At 37.5% G+C, this 16,903-nt stretch overlaps 2 protein-coding genes and 1 long non-coding RNA gene across 4 annotated transcripts; 1 reads left to right on the forward strand and 2 right to left on the reverse strand.

Annotated features, from left to right (window-relative positions):
- Positions 1-4,328: 4,328 nt before the first annotated feature.
- Positions 4,329-5,618, reverse strand: LOC125471646 (2-hydroxyisoflavanone dehydratase-like). The gene has a single exon (XM_048572329.1). It carries the CDS (start codon positions 5,405-5,407, stop codon positions 4,424-4,426), a length of 984 nt encoding a protein of 327 aa, XP_048428286.1. The 5' UTR covers positions 5,408-5,618; the 3' UTR covers positions 4,329-4,423.
- A 1,104-nt stretch (positions 5,619-6,722) lies between these two features.
- On the reverse strand, positions 6,723-12,685 carry LOC103954135 (ARM REPEAT PROTEIN INTERACTING WITH ABF2-like). The gene is made up of 19 exons (XM_009365938.3): positions 12,397-12,685; positions 12,098-12,255; positions 11,282-11,454; positions 11,073-11,193; positions 10,896-10,970; positions 10,687-10,781; positions 10,502-10,577; positions 10,134-10,241; positions 9,608-9,736; positions 9,440-9,508; positions 9,226-9,285; positions 8,989-9,112; positions 8,733-8,872; positions 8,093-8,156; positions 7,870-7,949; positions 7,662-7,726; positions 7,459-7,576; positions 7,222-7,346; positions 6,723-7,038 (listed from the first exon to the last, which is right to left on the reverse strand). Exons 1-19 carry the CDS (start codon positions 12,629-12,631, stop codon positions 6,945-6,947), a joined length of 2,109 nt encoding a protein of 702 aa, XP_009364213.2. The 5' UTR covers positions 12,632-12,685; the 3' UTR covers positions 6,723-6,944.
- A 1,781-nt stretch (positions 12,686-14,466) lies between these two features.
- Positions 14,467-15,802, forward strand: LOC103954136. 2 transcript variants are annotated; one of them, XR_007253534.1, is made up of 4 exons: positions 14,467-14,709; positions 14,801-15,140; positions 15,374-15,434; positions 15,546-15,802. It is a non-coding gene; the product is annotated as an uncharacterized LOC103954136 (long non-coding RNA). The 2 variants fall into 2 exon arrangements; XR_007253535.1 differs by having other exon boundaries at positions 15,382-15,434.
- Positions 15,803-16,903: the final 1,101 nt, after the last annotated feature.

Raw genomic sequence — 16,903 nt, forward strand, 5'->3', positions numbered from 1 at the left:
TAATCCTCCTGACATAATAATATGAACTAATAACAAAGCTAAGACCAAGATGACCTATTTATAATGTTTTTAACCCTGGTAATTACACTAACACTCCTGAGGTTTATCGCGTTTTCACAAATCCCCTCACGTTTGATACATTACACAAAGACCTCCTCAGGTTTTAATTCTCCTTCATATAACTCCTTGAGTCAAAATTTTGCTTATAAGTTTAGTAATTTACCCTTATTAAGTACTTGAAACTAATAAAGAAAAACTTTATAATTATATAAATGTTGCAGTCCTATTGGAATAGGAATGTGGTTGTGTAAATCCTATTAGATATGTGAATGTATCTTATATTCCTATTAGGAGTAGATTACCTATTAAATGTTGTAATCCTAAACGGTAAGGAATTAACCTTCCCTACTACTATAAATAAAGGCACAATGGGGTGTAATAATACACACCCACAATTACACATATCTGTCTTTCTCTCTACTATTGCCGCACCTTTCTCTCTCTTTACGGCCTCCATAATTGTTCAATATATTATGCCTACAACAATAAAAAAAATTATAAATCATTAAAAGAGGACAAGAAGAAGACCATGTGGACAAAAACAAATTAAGAAAAAAAATTTAATTATTACTTTGAGAATAATATTTTATTAAAAAAAAGAAGTTGTTCATCTTCTTCTTTCCTTCCCACCCGATCGAGCAACTACCTCCATTTCCATCTCCTCCTTTCTCCATCACCACAACCCATTCAAACTTTGAACAAAAAAAAAACAAAACGACCTCTCCATCTCCGACCATTTGTAAACTATTTATAATTTTACACAAAGAAAATCGAGATTAGCAATAATAATGAAGAAAAAATTAGTCCCTCAAATATTATGTGGGTGATACATCGGATTGATGGTGTGAAAAAAACATTGTACAAGGTCAATGAAGCAAATTAATGCATAAGAACGGGAGAAAAAGACAAATTCGCACCAGCAGTGTTCGCGGTGGCGGGTAACCTCTCTTAAAACCACTCCAAATTTCTCGTTTCTTCCAAACAAAAAAAACCCTAATGGTCCATGGTTTTCTTCCGGCCGCCCTCAAGGATAACTCAATTTGCTGGATTTTTTTTTTTTTGGCTGGAATTTTTGGTCCTTTGGGATTAGCCAATTCCAAGTCCTCCTTCTAAACCCTACTAAAGAGAAAAAAAAAAAAAAAAAAATTATGGCCTCCAGAATTAAGTTGAATTGCTGATTGAGCAGTTAGGATTGAAAGAATCCGCTCGCTTCAGTAATATTTCATAAAGAATTAGGAGAGTGCACCAGAATTTAGTCACTTTTTATTTTACTTTGACCAAAAAAGGGAGTTAGGATACTTCATGCATGCTAACAAGGTATATATTTAGTTTTATTTATTTATTGATTTGTAGAACCAAAGACAGTCATTCTCTGTTTCATACTTTCATGAGGAAACTTAGCAAGATAATTATTAATTAAACAAGAAAAGAAGCCAAGCGTTTAAACATTTTTTTAATATTCTCAGTCTCGGTCTCGAGCCAGAAATAAAAGCAATGGTCCTCTCCTTCCACTACAAACAGCTCCACTTCTCCTTTCCACCCACTTTCCTTCACCAAATTGTGATACCAAACACCTCGATCCCTAAGCTCATCCTTTTTCAGCAAAACACACGAGCAGCCGAGAGCACGCAAGTCCAGCAAGGCTTGGTGCACCCCCACCCACCGGATTCACCATTGGATTGTCAATACCTCCGGGAGCCGATGGACCTAATGTCCCAAATCATATAAGGCATAGTTTTCACCTTTGGGTTCTCCCCCAATTGGCTTGGAACTAAAAAAATAAGAGGGACAAATACGCACCCAAAATTTTCCCACCACAATGCAAGCTCTCAACTCCTGCTTTCATAGCTAGGTTATGTGCAATATTTCCGCCTGCACTGTCACCACCTATATATGTAAAGTCTATCAAAATCTCCATAGCAACAGAAAAATGAAGAACGCCATTCACATGAAATTCAACTCCTCGATTACACAATGCAACTGAAAGAGAGTACAACATCTTAATTAACCACATCCAATCATACGGAAAAGTAACAATTGCGAGCACGAAACTTTGCATCACTTTATGATGAACTTGCGATAAACAATGCTCATTCGGCAAAGAAACCTTGCAAAAGACAATGCTCATTATATAATGAAACCTTGATTTGAGACAACCCCTCAGACCATTGCAATAGCACCACGAGGTAAGACTGCACCACCCTCTGATAACCTTGTAATCGTCAACATAAAAATCTTAGTATGAGTCAAAACACCAAGCTTCCTCCTCATAGTCATTTGCTAAGAGCAAAATAACCACAAAACCACCACCTCAAATTTGACAATTGTCGCAGCTTTAAGATTCAAGATTTAGTAGTTAGTCATGAATGCTACAAAATGCTCTTCTCGATCGATAGAAGGGAGAACAATTATATTATATATTAATATTAGGGCAAAAGACTGTTTACTACCCTCATGTTTCGTGATTTTCAATATTTAGTACATCAAGTTTTTTTCGTCCCAGTGTCATACCTAAAGTGTAAATTTTGGGACAGTCTCATACATCCGTTAGTCAAACTATTAAGTCTCCCGTTAACTGTGACGTGATGCCCATGTGGACAATGACTGGGCGCCACGTGTCATCCACGTGGAAATTAAAAATAAATTATTTTATAAAATAAAATAAAAAATTTATATAATTAAAAAAAAAAAAAAAAAAAAAAAAAAACCTTCATCTTCCCCAAATCCTACCTGTGCCCACCCTCGCATCACTCACCTCTTCGTCTTCCCTAAATCTCACCCTCATTCGCACTTAGCCAGCCTCAATCAAACCCCCCAAAATGTCCAATCTGCAACTAAAGACTTCATGCACCCTCCCCGCCACCCTCCCTTCCCGACCCCCTCCGTCCTTCTCCCTCCCTCATTCTCTTCCCTGCACCTACCTCCCCGTCGAAGCCCCAACAAAACAGCACCTCCGGGTCCCACTCCGCTCACTACTCCTGCCAAAAACCGACATCGACCCACGACGCTACCGCTTCTTCGCGCTAGCTCTTTCACTATGCTTTTGGAACTTCCATCGACCCATACTTCTCCATCTATTGCCAAAACCCGACCCCCTAACCTGTGGTCGTTTTTTTCCTTCCCTATAGTGCTCTACTCTGCTTTTTGGGTTTTGGATTTTCGAAACCATCAAACACCCAAAAAATGACCAAATTTTGAATCCAACACGCAGATTCAATCCCAGCTTATCCTCAAATCAAAACCCACCAAATTCTTCAAGTTTTCAACCAAACGGGTCGCACCCCTAACACAATGACGCTGCCACCTCTCCGAGCACCCCCACATCATCGGAATTTGCCGTCGCCATTTGGTTTGGAGTTCAACCGCGACGGCAAGAAATCGAAGTCGAAGTCGAATGGGTCGAAAATATTTTGGGCATTAGGGTTTTTCATGCTGGGTTTGCTCAATTTTTTTGAAAATTGAAATTTTTTGGGGATTAGGTTTTTGCAAAGGTCGAAATAGTGGGGAGAGAGAAAGGAGGGGAGGTGAAGAAGGTGGAGATGAAGTAGGTTGGGTACAGAGGGATCAGGGGAGGGAGATGTGTCGAGATAGTCGAAAATCAGTTGTGGAAAGGAGCACCGAAGATATCTTTAGTCGTGGGTTATCGTTTCGGGAGTGAGCTTGGATCTGTGGGAAGAAGGAAGAAATGGTGCGGGTTGGGGGAGACTAGTTTTGGTGGTGAAGGAAGGTTGGGGGAGAAGGTGTGGGTTACAGAGGGAAGAATGAAGGTTGGGGGAAACTGGTTTTGGTGGTTGGAGTGAGCTTGGGAGAGGTTTTGAGGGAGAGGGTGCGGGTTGCAGAGGGAAGAAGGAAGGGAGAGGGTTGGGGGAAGCTAGAAGATGGGTGGGTGATGGGAGGGTGGGCACATGTGGGATTTGGGGAAGATGAAGGTTTTTTTTTTTTTTTTTTTTTTTTTAAATTTTTTATTATATAAATTTTTTATTTTATAAAATAAAATATTTTATTTTTAATTTCCACGTGGATGACACATGGTGCCCAGTCATTGTCCACATGGGCGCCACGTCACAGTTAACGGGAGACTTAACAATTTGACTAACGAATGTATAGGACTGTCCCAAAATTTACACTTTAGGTATGACTCTAAGACGAAAAAAACTTGATGTACTAAATGTTGAAAACCACAAAACTTCAGGGTAGTAAATAGAGTTTAACCCTTAATATTAATCAAATACTTAAAAAACACAACAATATTGAGACAACCAATCAAATACTTGAAAACACAACAATATTTATTACATATAAATATTAATCTATTAAAAACTTATTTAACAAATTTGATCATACTATCTTGACATGATAGTTACTAGACAAGAAAAGAAGCCAAGCGTTTGATCATTTTCTTAACATTCTCAGTTTCACTCACACAGAAGATATGATAGCAATGGTCCTCTCCTTCCACTTCAAACAGCTCCACTTCTCCTTTCCACCCACTCTCCTTCACCAAATCGTAATACCAAACACCTCGGTCCCTCAGCGCATCTTTTCCAGCAACACACACGAGCAGCCGAGAGCACGCTAGTCCAGCCAGGCTCGGTTTACCCTCACCCGCCGGATTTAACATTGGATTGTCGACCCCACCGGGAGCTGATGGATAAACAAAGTCCCAAATCAAATAAGGGACAGCTTTCTCAAAGTCTTCACCTTTAGGCTCTGACCCAATTGGCTTGGAACTCCAAAAATAAGGGTGGGATAAAAATGCGCCCAAAATTTTGACACCACCACACAAGCTCTCAACTCCTGCCTTCATAGCCATATTATGTGCAATGTTTCCACCTGCACTATCACCACCAATGTAAAGCCTATCAAAATCTCCATACCTGACTAACCATGGCTCTTTCTCACCGCCTGAGTCATTGTTGCTTGAGTGAGAAGCAACCCATCGAAGAGCATCCCAACAATCTTCATAAGCAATAGGAAGTGGGTTCTCCGGGGCGAGTCTGTAGTCAACAGAGATGGCTAGGACTCGGGCTTCTGAGACCAAGCTGTTGAGATAGCGGGTGTCAAGAAATGAGAAGGCGGATTCAATGCAAAACCCACCACCATGGAAGTAGACCAAGATGGGAAGCTTTTGGGATTGGTTTTGAGGGAGGTTTGGGAGGTAAAGGCGAGCGGAGATATTGGGGTTGTCTGAGATGGTGATATCTTTGGAGGAGACACCAGTTTCAGGGTTTTGATTTGGAGATGGGGGCACGTATGGAGAGTCCAAAAGGCGTTCCACCGAGCCATCTTTGTAGAATCTGATGAAGGGAAGGAACTCCGAGGCTATTTCTTTGGTGCTGGAAGACATTGCAGAGACCTAGGTAAAAGATACAGAAAAAATACGGAATTGAAGTGTGAATCATGGAATCCCGAGGCTTTTAAAACGAGGTGCCCTTGATTTAAAAAGTGTGAATCTTTGCCATTTTCAATTAAAATATTGTGGGCACTTTGAGCCCGCAAACTACTTCTAAATTTGTAAATGTTGGAGTAGGTGCACCTAAAACATTTGATTATGTTTAGATGTTGTTGCGTCAGTTTGTTAGAACATATTTTCAAAAGAACCGCCAAAAATAAAGCATCAATATAATATTTGACGACTTTGGTAGTGATTTGAAATTTTGTATAATCTTTTGCTCCACTCCACTCGATATGTTAAACAAAACTGTCATTCTATTATTTATTTTTTTTCATCTCTTTGTGGGTTTAATTATTGAAACAACCAATCAAATAATTAGAACACACAGCAACATCTATTATATATTGCATCACACATAGCAACATTTGTGGTTTTAATTATTAAGATAACCAATCAAATACTTAGAACACACAGCAACATTTGTTATGCTTGGAATAAACGATATTATCTAGACTAAGAGAGAAGGGAGAGTGGACTAAACCTAACACTGGGCTAGCCATAACAATATGGTTCAAATTTACATTTGACGAGAATCGAACCTAAAACCTTTCACTTACAAGTAAAGAGGCATCACGCCTATTAAAACATTATTAAATCAATTTGATAGTAGCTGTCAAATTTGACGTCATAAGAATTCCTCGTCAATTGACTCAACCCCACATAAGAAATTAAAGACAAGGTTGGAGAGAGTTTACTGCCATTTTTTACTATTGTATGTCTATGTGGCAATTTTGACATCTTCTTTAGAGATGTTTTGAGGCAACTAGTTGGCCGTTTTGTATTCAAATTCAAATGATCCTCCTTACATAATAATATGAATTAACAAGAAAGCTAAGACCAAGATGACCTATTTATAATGTTTCTAAACCTAGTAACCTTATGTATCTAAATAAGAAAGGAAATAGAAAAATAACAAAATATGAAAATTGTACTAAAATAAGACAATCCCGTTTTCATAAATTACAGGCTTCATTCGGCCAAATTCTGAATGAGTTTGTTGTGTGACGAGAAGTCTAGTGGATCTCGTCATTCTATTCGAATCCATATATTACAGCTATAAAGTGTTAATAGCACACAACTCACAAGCAATTTTAATAACTTTTAGATGATTTTAGATTCAGCCTATTTCATTTCCTATACGAACAGAGTTTCAATCATTCTAGCTTCGACTGCACTGCTACATCCAACGGCACAGAAACTTTTGAGATTGTTGAAGAGACCATGCGGGCGAAGGTCATAAATATTCCGAGAAATGTCAGAATTGTACTACAAAGGGGGCGTCGTTTTTACAAGTAATTGAATCAGGACGGATTGTAAGCAAACTACAATCAAAGAATTAGAAAAATCTCATGGCTCGACAACAGCAAGAGCATCTAGTACCGTTTTCTGTACATCGGGGTGTTAGAACTCAAGGGTTGAAGGCAGCGACTTATAGCCGCAAGCTATGTGGGTTAGGCTTCGTAAGCGCTTTAGTAAAGTAAGTGCAGATCTCGGGTACTATACGCATGATCAGATGAGAGTGCCTGCAGTGTTGCAGCATCGACACAATTTCAGTAGATGAAAACAAAAAATGAGGATTCGGCCAAAATAAGCAAGGGCGATACTACTTTTCGCTAAGAAAAAACAAGACTAAATCTAGGAACTCAGGTGGACTATACGTAAATAATCTTTTTGAATACGAACGAACGGTTGGAGGGAGCACATACCCTGGTCTGGCACTCAATTTTTCGAACTGCTCCAAAATAAACAGAATGCATGTGTGCCTTAATGACATTGCATGGAAGGCTTCTGAAAGTTCATACATGTTTGAAACGTTCTCCAACGATATGTCCTAAGTCAAAAAAGAGTAGAATTGTAATTAGGTGGCTGCCTTTTTCAACTCAGAGCAAGACATGAGCACAGAGAGAGAGAGAGAGAGAGAGAGAGAGAGTCTGTCAGGTCACCTGTGCTATTGTGTACTCGCAAAGCCGCTTGAGTCCCTCCAAAAGATACTGATCTGCAGCTCTGAGGAGATCTTGAGCAATATCAAGAGTAATGTCGACTGATCCAGTGTATATAAATCTGTGTAAAGTCGGAAGTTTCTGAGTTATCAAAGCTCGCCCGACAGCTTTTGTGAAGGACAAAGAAAACACAATCTTCACTTTACCTCATCATCAACTCGAAAACTTCCCATCTAATATTTGGTATCTCTATGTCCCTCGCATCCTTCTCCTGTAATAGGTTAACTGGAAATTATAAAGATATTGCACACTACCGAACATGAAGACATCATTTTTACTCTGTTACTTGCACTACAGTGTTTAATTGTAGGTACATTGTGATCTAGGATGAAATCACTATATGCAGATACCCACCCGGTAACCACCATCAAACATTGCACGGAACGCATCTGAAGAAGCAAGCAGGCAAATTCTGTGAGCATAGAACCGTCTACCTGCAATTGGTCGGTAAACAATCAAACGTTTAAAGAGGTCATTTATGTTAACAACACAATCACCCATGCTAATTAAATATTCTGTTATGTCAGCTAATATAGCATAAGTAGAAAGTGCTTAAATAAAGATAAAAGATTTAAACCTTCAACTAAGAAAATAACATCAGACAGCGTAGGATTGTTTACATACTGTTCCCCCAGATACACCTGCATTAAGATTTATCCACCATCACACGCAATTCATGCCAAATAAATACTTAATGCTTAAGATGACAGTACTTTTAATTGCAAGAAAGCAACCATTGAATGGGCATTTAGAATTCAATTCTTTCTGGAAAATTCTTTTAGATTGCAATCGGTATGTGAACTTAAAAAGAAAAGATTCCAGTTTGACAACTTACGCTTTGATACGTTTTGTTATATTTTAATCGGTACTTCAAATACATCAGAAATCACTATTTGAATTGTATTCTTTTAAGGACAGAGAATCTTACAGTACTATCATAAAGTATAAGCAAAGTGTTGTATAACATGCCTTAAGAAGGAATCTAATTGCAATTTCCAAAAGTTCAGGAACTGTTTAGAGAAGTGAAATGATAATGAGCAGTGTGGTTATCTTCCCTTTTGTTTTCGAGGTCCAAAATGGCCAACAAAAATGTGAATAAATTGGAAAACAAAAAAAATATATTTTGCTACCACATTGACTTTATATTATGTTCAAAAACTTAAAGAATTCATTCCGCAAGCATGAAAAAACCAGCCGTTATTGAACAACACCCCAACCTGTGGTGTTGGAGATGGGGGAGCTGCATCCACAGGAGAAAGAGTCATGGCTTTGTTAGCCAACTTATATAAAGCCGTAGCACCATCAAGTTGCTGTTTATGGGTACTGGAACCAAGAAGCCCAAGAAGCAACTCCAGACCTGCTTAATAATATCAATATCAGAAAATCCAAAACGAGCAGAAGTATATAAAGAATATAAGTTACTATGCAAAAGCAACCATGAAAAACATGATATAAACAGAGGATGTGACATGCCATTGTTGTCAATGAATATTGTTCTCAGATCATCTGGTGAACAAAGATGAGCAAAAGCCAAAGCAACTCGTCTTTGGACTGCCCTCTCCGCTACACGCATCAAATATAGCAAATGGGACAAAACCTACATTAAGAAAATAAGAAATTACAATCTAATGGATTTAATACTTTAAGCATACCAAATGATAGAAATTACAAAATAAAATAAAAACTAAAAATAGACATGACAATGCTCACTCGTCCATGAATCTTCTCCTCTAATCTTTTCAATGTTTTGGTCACACAATCCTTTGTTGCCTGATAATATGACTCGTCAATTCTTGCAGGTTACAATTATAATATGTAGCAAAGAGAGAAGAAAAATGGAAGAACTGAAAACATCCATTATATATTTAAGGAACTACAAATATAAATAAAATCTTTAGAGAGAGAGAGAGAGAGAGAGAGATACTTGAAAAATAAATTCTCCATCTTGCAGCTTCTGAACACCTCCAATCCTAATATAATCGGAGACATTATCCTAGCAGAGAAAACGAATCAATAAATTACATCAAAGTAAAATGGTGTTAAATGTCTACCTTGACCCAATTTTCATGAAAATTCATTAATTATACCATACCTCGTTATCTGCAAGACCATAAAGAGTAAATGCAGCATTATGTTGTAAAGAACCATTTTTCGAATCAAGAAGCTTCAGCAATGGCACTAAACCACCATTATGAGCAATACCAGCTTGGTTGTTTGTGTCCTGAATTAACAAAAACTTGAATCATTATTCATTATTACCAAAGTGCATATCACATAGCACCAAAAGACAGAAAAAGCATTATTTCAATAATGCATGAAAATTAATTCATCAGATCTCTGTCAGGAAACCTGAGACTAGTAATGATATTAGTGACTAGAAGAAACTCCTCAGGAGTTGAATTCTAGAACTACTGCTCAACTGTAAAAACATATGACCCATAAATTCATCTTCATTTCTAGCGGAACATGAAATAAGTCCATCAATGGTTAAGTAAATTCTCAGCGCAAAATCAAAATCCATCCTTGAAAGGTAGAATACATCCACTGAGATGAAGTCAATATTGACCAAAGAAATGTAATTTACACAAAAGAAACAACATATGTGAAGAAATAATAACCTGTGCAAGTCTCCCCAACGCAAAAGCTGACATCTCCCTTAATTGTACGTCAGGGGACTGAAGCATTTCAATCAGAGGCCGAACAGCACCCCTCTGTACAATGTGAACCTACAAAAAAACCTGACTATTTCAGTGGAAGGGCAAGGGCAATGTCCCCAAAAGCAAGGAATCAATAGGGAAGGAACAAAGCTCTATCTACAAGGATAAAGCAAAGATAGCAAGTAATAGGATCATTATTTGAACAAAGAAAAAGAAGCTTAATGGTGTTTTGATTCCTAACATTTTTGTGGTGCCAAACGCAAAACATGGGTGAGAAATTGACTCAAGTCATGGAAATATATTGAAAGAAAGAAATATATCTAACCCACCTTGCAATCTGAATCAGTTGCAGCAAATTGTCCAATTAATAAAGCTGCCTCTCTTTGGCTCTCAGAGCAGCAGGAACTGTAACCCAACAAAAAAGACTTCAGAAACTTCTTCAATGTACAAAATAATGGACATGACACAAGAAAAGTTTAGCTATATCACGTGACATGACACTACTGGGACACACCTAAGCAATCCAATAACAGGTTGTAAAGCTCCCGCAAGAAGAACTTCTTTCTTTATGTTCGGAGATGAGTGTACCAGATTTCCAATAACACCAACCTGCATCACATTATAAATAATCTGATGATGAGAAACATGAAGTGCGACAACCTAATTCTGACCAATATAAGTCCAATAGTGCATAACATAAATTCAAGTAAAATAAGATCCTACCGCTTCGTAATGTATTGCAGCATCCTCAGACCGAAGCATTAGAATGAGAGTAGGAAGCGCATTGCATTCAACAATCTGCAAAGCCATAAATTGACACCATCAGGTTCCTGTTCAAACCAACCTTTTCCCATAAGCAACTTAAAAAAAAATAAAAAATAAAAAATAAAGATCTATTACCTGATTCTTATTCTCGTCATTTTTAAATGCCAGAGTTCGTAGTGCTCCAGCAGCTGCTCTTTGCACCTTGGTATCAGCAAATTCAAGCAACTCAACTAGAGGTGGAATTCCACCTTCTACTCTGTATAAGCAGTCCTGATGATCATTAGAATAGTGTTGCTACCGTCAAAATTTTCATTTGAAAGAAGGTACTTCAGACATAAGCGAACCTGACACGGGTCTTAATGCTGCTATTCTCATGAGCAAGGTTGGTGATGGCATCAGCAGCTCTACGAATGACGCTATACAGAGCCCGAGATACAGGACTATCCTTGTGCCTCTTTAACAAATCCACAAGATGAGCCAATGCACCAGTGTCAACAATGAGTTGTTGATGCTCAGGCTGTTGACACATAAGACAGCAAGAAAGAAGATGTTCAGCAATTACACGTACTGTCAGTGTGAAGGTGAATTATATCCTATCCAAGACTGTCTCACATAAATCTCCGTGCAACATAAAGAAGGTCAAGAGTAATACTGGATACACCAAGAATCAAAAGCAAGCAGACATATCGGCAACCATGACACGCTGACTTGCTATAACATACCAGCAACTAAGAAACTACCAAACACCCCGACAAAAAATAATCGCAGTAAACCTCCTTACATGTACCACAGACAAAAAATATAACTTTTACCGCAACTCGCACGCTATTTGGAAATCTTAGATTCATAGTTCATAAAGCCGCACTGTCTGTGTGTTTTTCGGGAGAGAATATTATTTCGGATTTTCGAATTGTAATTTCCCCAACACTAATTGTACTTATATACAAAAGTTTGAATTTTTGCAACTTCAGTTAGTATCCAAACCAACTAACATAAATTTCAATTCTTGAACCTCTGTGAGTAAATTACACGCTCAATTGTACAATCACTGAAAATATTAAAACGAATAATCTATTCATGCAGAAAAGGAAAGTTCCAAGTCCACAGAAAATTTGACCACAGTGGACTGAAAATTTGAAAAACAGTAAGAGTAAAGTGACCTTAACTGCGAGAAGGCCCAGGGCAAAGGCACTTCCCTTCTCGACCTCGTGTTCGAAAGGCTTCGAACTCCGGTCGCCGTCGCTTAACGGCGGCGCTTGAAGATGCTTTACCAGAGACGGAACCGCGCCGCCTTCGACGATCACGTTCACTACCTCCTCTGCTCCAACACAAACACACAAAATCGTCAATTCCGAACAATTCAAGAACCTCGAAAACTCCATAACCGATGAGAAATGAGGAAAGAAAATGAAATTGAGGCGAGATCGGAGGGTTATTTGGGGATTTTGTTTTAACCAACCGTTCTTGGCGATCTCGGCGAGGACGTGCGTGGCGCGCTTGGCCGAAGCTCGATCGGCTTCGCTCCAAGAGAAGGTGGAGTTGAGGACCTTCACCTGCTCGCTGACCTCGCTCAGCAGCGCCTTTCTTGCTTCGCAGGACTTCACCGAGATCTCCCGCTCGCCACCGGTTTCCTCCTCCAGCTTCCGCTTCTGCCCCTTCCGCTCCGGACGATCCTGGTCCCCCTGCAATTCCATCAACAGCGACGGAAGCGAAGAAAAAGAAGAAGAAGAAGAAGCTGATCCGAATTGGAAGAACAAACTTTGGATTTGAACAGGTAAGAGACAGAGAAACAGACAAGTGAGAGAGGAAGATCCAAGGGTATTTTCGGAATTTCAGGATTAACAAAAAAGAAGTAAAAGCTTTTTCCTTTTCTTTTCTTTTCCGGTGGGCTGTGTCGGGTCAAAAGTCAAAACCGGCCACATGATTTCCGGTACATCTACATATCCATTTATTTAATATTTTTTAGTAAATATAAAATATTTAACGTGCGCTCCCGCTCGGAGAGAGTACAAAGTGAGGACGGCGATATAAGCTAACGTGCGCGTGGTGCATTATGGATGGGCCCGCCAGAATCCAGGGGACCCGCCAACTGCCATGCTAGAGCCGTCGTGCTTGCAGGTAGTTGATGAAGTGGGACTGATTTTCGTTCGAGTTGTTGGGTCGGGTCGACCCGGATGTGAATAAACGAGGACGGGAAATTAGCAAAGTGACGTCTTGGGAAAAAACACAAGGTCTCATGAATTTGCCACCCACCCGAGTCCCCGACTAACCAAAACGACGGGAACGTTTTCAGAACACAATTGTCGTTCGAGTCTTTAATGCAAGGTCATTGACTCAATTATGATAACGAGTTTAAATTCGTTGTTACTGTGACAATTCGATTCACTTATATAAATTTATATTGCAAAATCACAATGGTAGTAAAGATGTTCCTACTCTAATACACTCATTTCACATAATAACGGTGATAGGGAACTCGTTCTCTGAGGAATAAGTGTTTTTTGACACACAAGATGTTGATTATGATGGTTTTAGTTTGGGATGCGATATCCACACACCTTATTTTACTTCTCACGTACCTTTTTAATTTTCAACCGTCGGATTGGATAAATTGAAGATCAACGGATAGAAATTATCAAGAGGTGTGTGGATAGCACACCTCTTTAGTTTTCATGTCACATATCACTCGTGTTCTAATCCCAATAAAAAATTTATCTTGCTGGTGAGTCAAAATTTGAGGTCCACCCAATTTTCATTATCCGAGGGAAAACAATAGTTGCAGAATGCAGCCGCAGAGAATTAGAGAATCCGATGATGATTACATGGACCAACACAATCAAGTTTCGGGCAAATTTTTAGAAGTGTCACACTTTGCTTTGGGCTTACTCTACCACTAGGCCCATTTTGTCGTCCCAATACTGTTTTTTCAGCTTTAAAAAGGTCGGTGCTTTCCTTTCTTTTTCTTTCTGTTTATGGAATGAAACTGTTCAAAGGCAAATTAAAAATGAGTGTGCAAAAATTATTGTTGTATTAAACTAATCATGCGTACGAACAGAATGATAGAAGTTTCTGGCTTAATTGGTTAAGATAACATTTTCTTTAAATTGTATCCGCAATTTTTGAGATAAAACATCACATCTGGAGGTCCATGAGATTGGGGCTCAACCATGTATTCGATTTAGGGGTTAAGTTGTGAACAATCTTTAATATATATATTAGAAAAGCCATCAATCAACTTTGGTGTCTTAAGGTTTCATCAAAAATTTCTGGACTAAAATATCCCTCAAACAAAAAAAAACTAAAACTGACATAATATAATACATTAAAAAACTCATGGGCATTTTTGTCAGAATACATAAATATAAAATTTGTTTTATTAGCAGAAAAAGAAACAGATAACTCCTCCATTTTAGGAGAGAGAACAATCAACGTGGGGAGAAAAAAATTTCAGGATTAGCACGTTTAGTTTTCAAACTGCATAGCAATTTCCATACAGTTTTCAAACTCACACAACCTTTTATCATAACTTCTCTATTGCATTTGTTCACGATATCACTCCATCACCGTTTTATCATAACTTCTTTTCGCCTCTAATATTGATAGCCCTCCGTGAAATTTCCAGCATTATTATATTTCCATTGGTGTCCTATCGATTTGGCTTGGCTTTACTCCAATAGAACTCTATGTGCAACATCGCAAAGTATCTTTAATTTTGTTTCCTTTCTCCACGAATCAAAGGCTTTCAGCGTTTCATCCATGATGCAATTGAAAGGTACGGAATCATGCAAATTCCCAATATTTATGAAGTTTTAGCTTCAATTTCTCTCAAAAAATTATTTCGTTTTGTTATTGTTTTTTAGCAGGTCGTGAGAGTTGGTTGCATAGGAAGAAGGATCAATGAAATTGCAAACGTTGTGTTCCAATTAATCCAACCACTTCTCTTCAGTTTTGCTTTTTTCATTCTGTTGGCTCTCCTTTTAGTGTTTGATCGGGTTCTTTTCAGTTCCAAGTACAGAAATAAAGAAGAAAAAAATACAAAAACCAGATTGACTTCTGAAGCATAATACCTTTTTGTCCTCTAATGTGATTGTTTTTTCAGGAAGAGATTGAAAAGATTAAGAGGTGCCCTGAGCAAGATTCCTGTGACTGTCGAAGCCAGTTTCATCTGCATAAGCTACCGTGGTCAAATAGATTTTTCATTGGGTTAGTAATTCATGTTCTCAATTTTCGTTCTCTCTCAGTTTTGATCACATTTGCACTCAATTAATTTTTTAAATAATTTTATGGACTTCTTGCAGAAAATTAACTTTCTCTGTAATTTTTTTAACACCATGTCTGAATTGTCAATGTTTCAAATGTCAGTGTTGCCTCATTTCATTTTATGTGTGTTGCCTCATTTCATTTTCCATCGTTGAATTTCAATGCTATTTTTTAAGATTTTCAGAGGACTTCAGCATATCAAGTATGGAGGGAATTGATTGAAGCGATATGTCAAAGGTTGTTACCTTATCTGCATTATTCCTCTTATGTACATATGATTTATTTTTTCTTCTTTTTCAAAAATAAAATAAAATAAAATTCATTCAGTTTAGCAATTTCTCAATGTAGGTCAGCAATGAAGAAGTTCACTTCATTACAACAACAACATCCCAATTATCAAACTCGATTGAACTCGGTCAATATAGTGCAAAATCAAACGGAAGTAAACCAAGAAAACATAGGACCAACATCTACGGGTAATTATGATTTCTTATTTTTTTTGTCTCTATTAAATCCGTACGTTGTATGAATATTTTTGTACGAATTATTAAGACAAATATAGTAAGATTGAACGAATAAGTGATTTTAAATTGTCATTGCCTTTTTGTAATTTGTACTATCAATGCAAACATCCATTTAATCATTCTGTTATGTCTATAACAATTTCAATATTTGGATTGTATATATTTACCATAGTGACCAACGTTTTAACAAGTACTCCAAACAAAAGAAAAAAAAAATGAAAAAAAAAGGAAAGGAATATGTCTGGAACGATAGGAGATAAAAAATTTATGTAAACTTGGAATAACAGTTCAACTATAATAGTCAAGAGAAAAATATAAAAAGAACATCACATAAAGATATAGTACATCAATACTAAAGGGCAAAAATTGTGAAGGAAAAAAAAACATGCAGCACATAATTACACAGATGCAAAATCAATGGAAGTAAAAAGCACAACCCAAATCAGAGAAATGAAATCATAAATCTCATCCACGGATCTAACTCAATCAGTTCCAATTGAGCTCCAAAAAATTGAATTTTTAACGAAGACCTCGAATTTCACAATTACAAGCCGGAAATTTTTTTGGCCTCTCCTTCTAGCCCAAATCTTAAAAATTGCGAAAAGCCCCTTTTCTCAAAAACAGAACTTCTCAATCAAATGAAAAGAAAAAGAAAAAAAACGTAATGGATACCATTGATTCAATTGCCAAAAAAAAGGAAAAAAATAATTTTGTATGTAGGTACTTATATAATATTCTATACTTACTAATATTTTTCGTGCACCATTACGTTTCTTGGTTTAGAGCAACAAAATGTATATGTTACTAATGAGAGACAAAGCCAATGAGAGCAATGGCGGGATCAACAACGTATGAGGCAAAATTCAATGAGTTCAAGACAAAGACACGATTATTTAGCACGGCAACGATCCAATTATCGTGTTCAACAAATCCATCGCTCAAACATAATGTTATTTGGTGGCAATACTGATCAAGTTCAACACCCTAACATAGTGCAATTAGATGAAGGCAGTAGCAATCATGTTGAACGATATGAGTTCATGATATGTTTTGCCGTCAAGTGTATCAAGGTCAATTGAAGTTCTTGGATTGTTTTTATTTATACTTTTTATTTAGCTTTTTGCAACTAAATTATAAGGATCTTCTTTGTTATTTATTACTTTTTTTTTAGATATTCTAGAC

Source organism: the organism of the source record quoted next, unplaced genomic scaffold (genome assembly GCF_019419815.1).
Source record: "Pyrus x bretschneideri cultivar Hongxiangsu unplaced genomic scaffold, Pyrus_bretschneideri_v1 Contig6, whole genome shotgun sequence".
Classification (NCBI taxonomy): domain Eukaryota; kingdom Viridiplantae; phylum Streptophyta; class Magnoliopsida; order Rosales; family Rosaceae; genus Pyrus; species Pyrus x bretschneideri.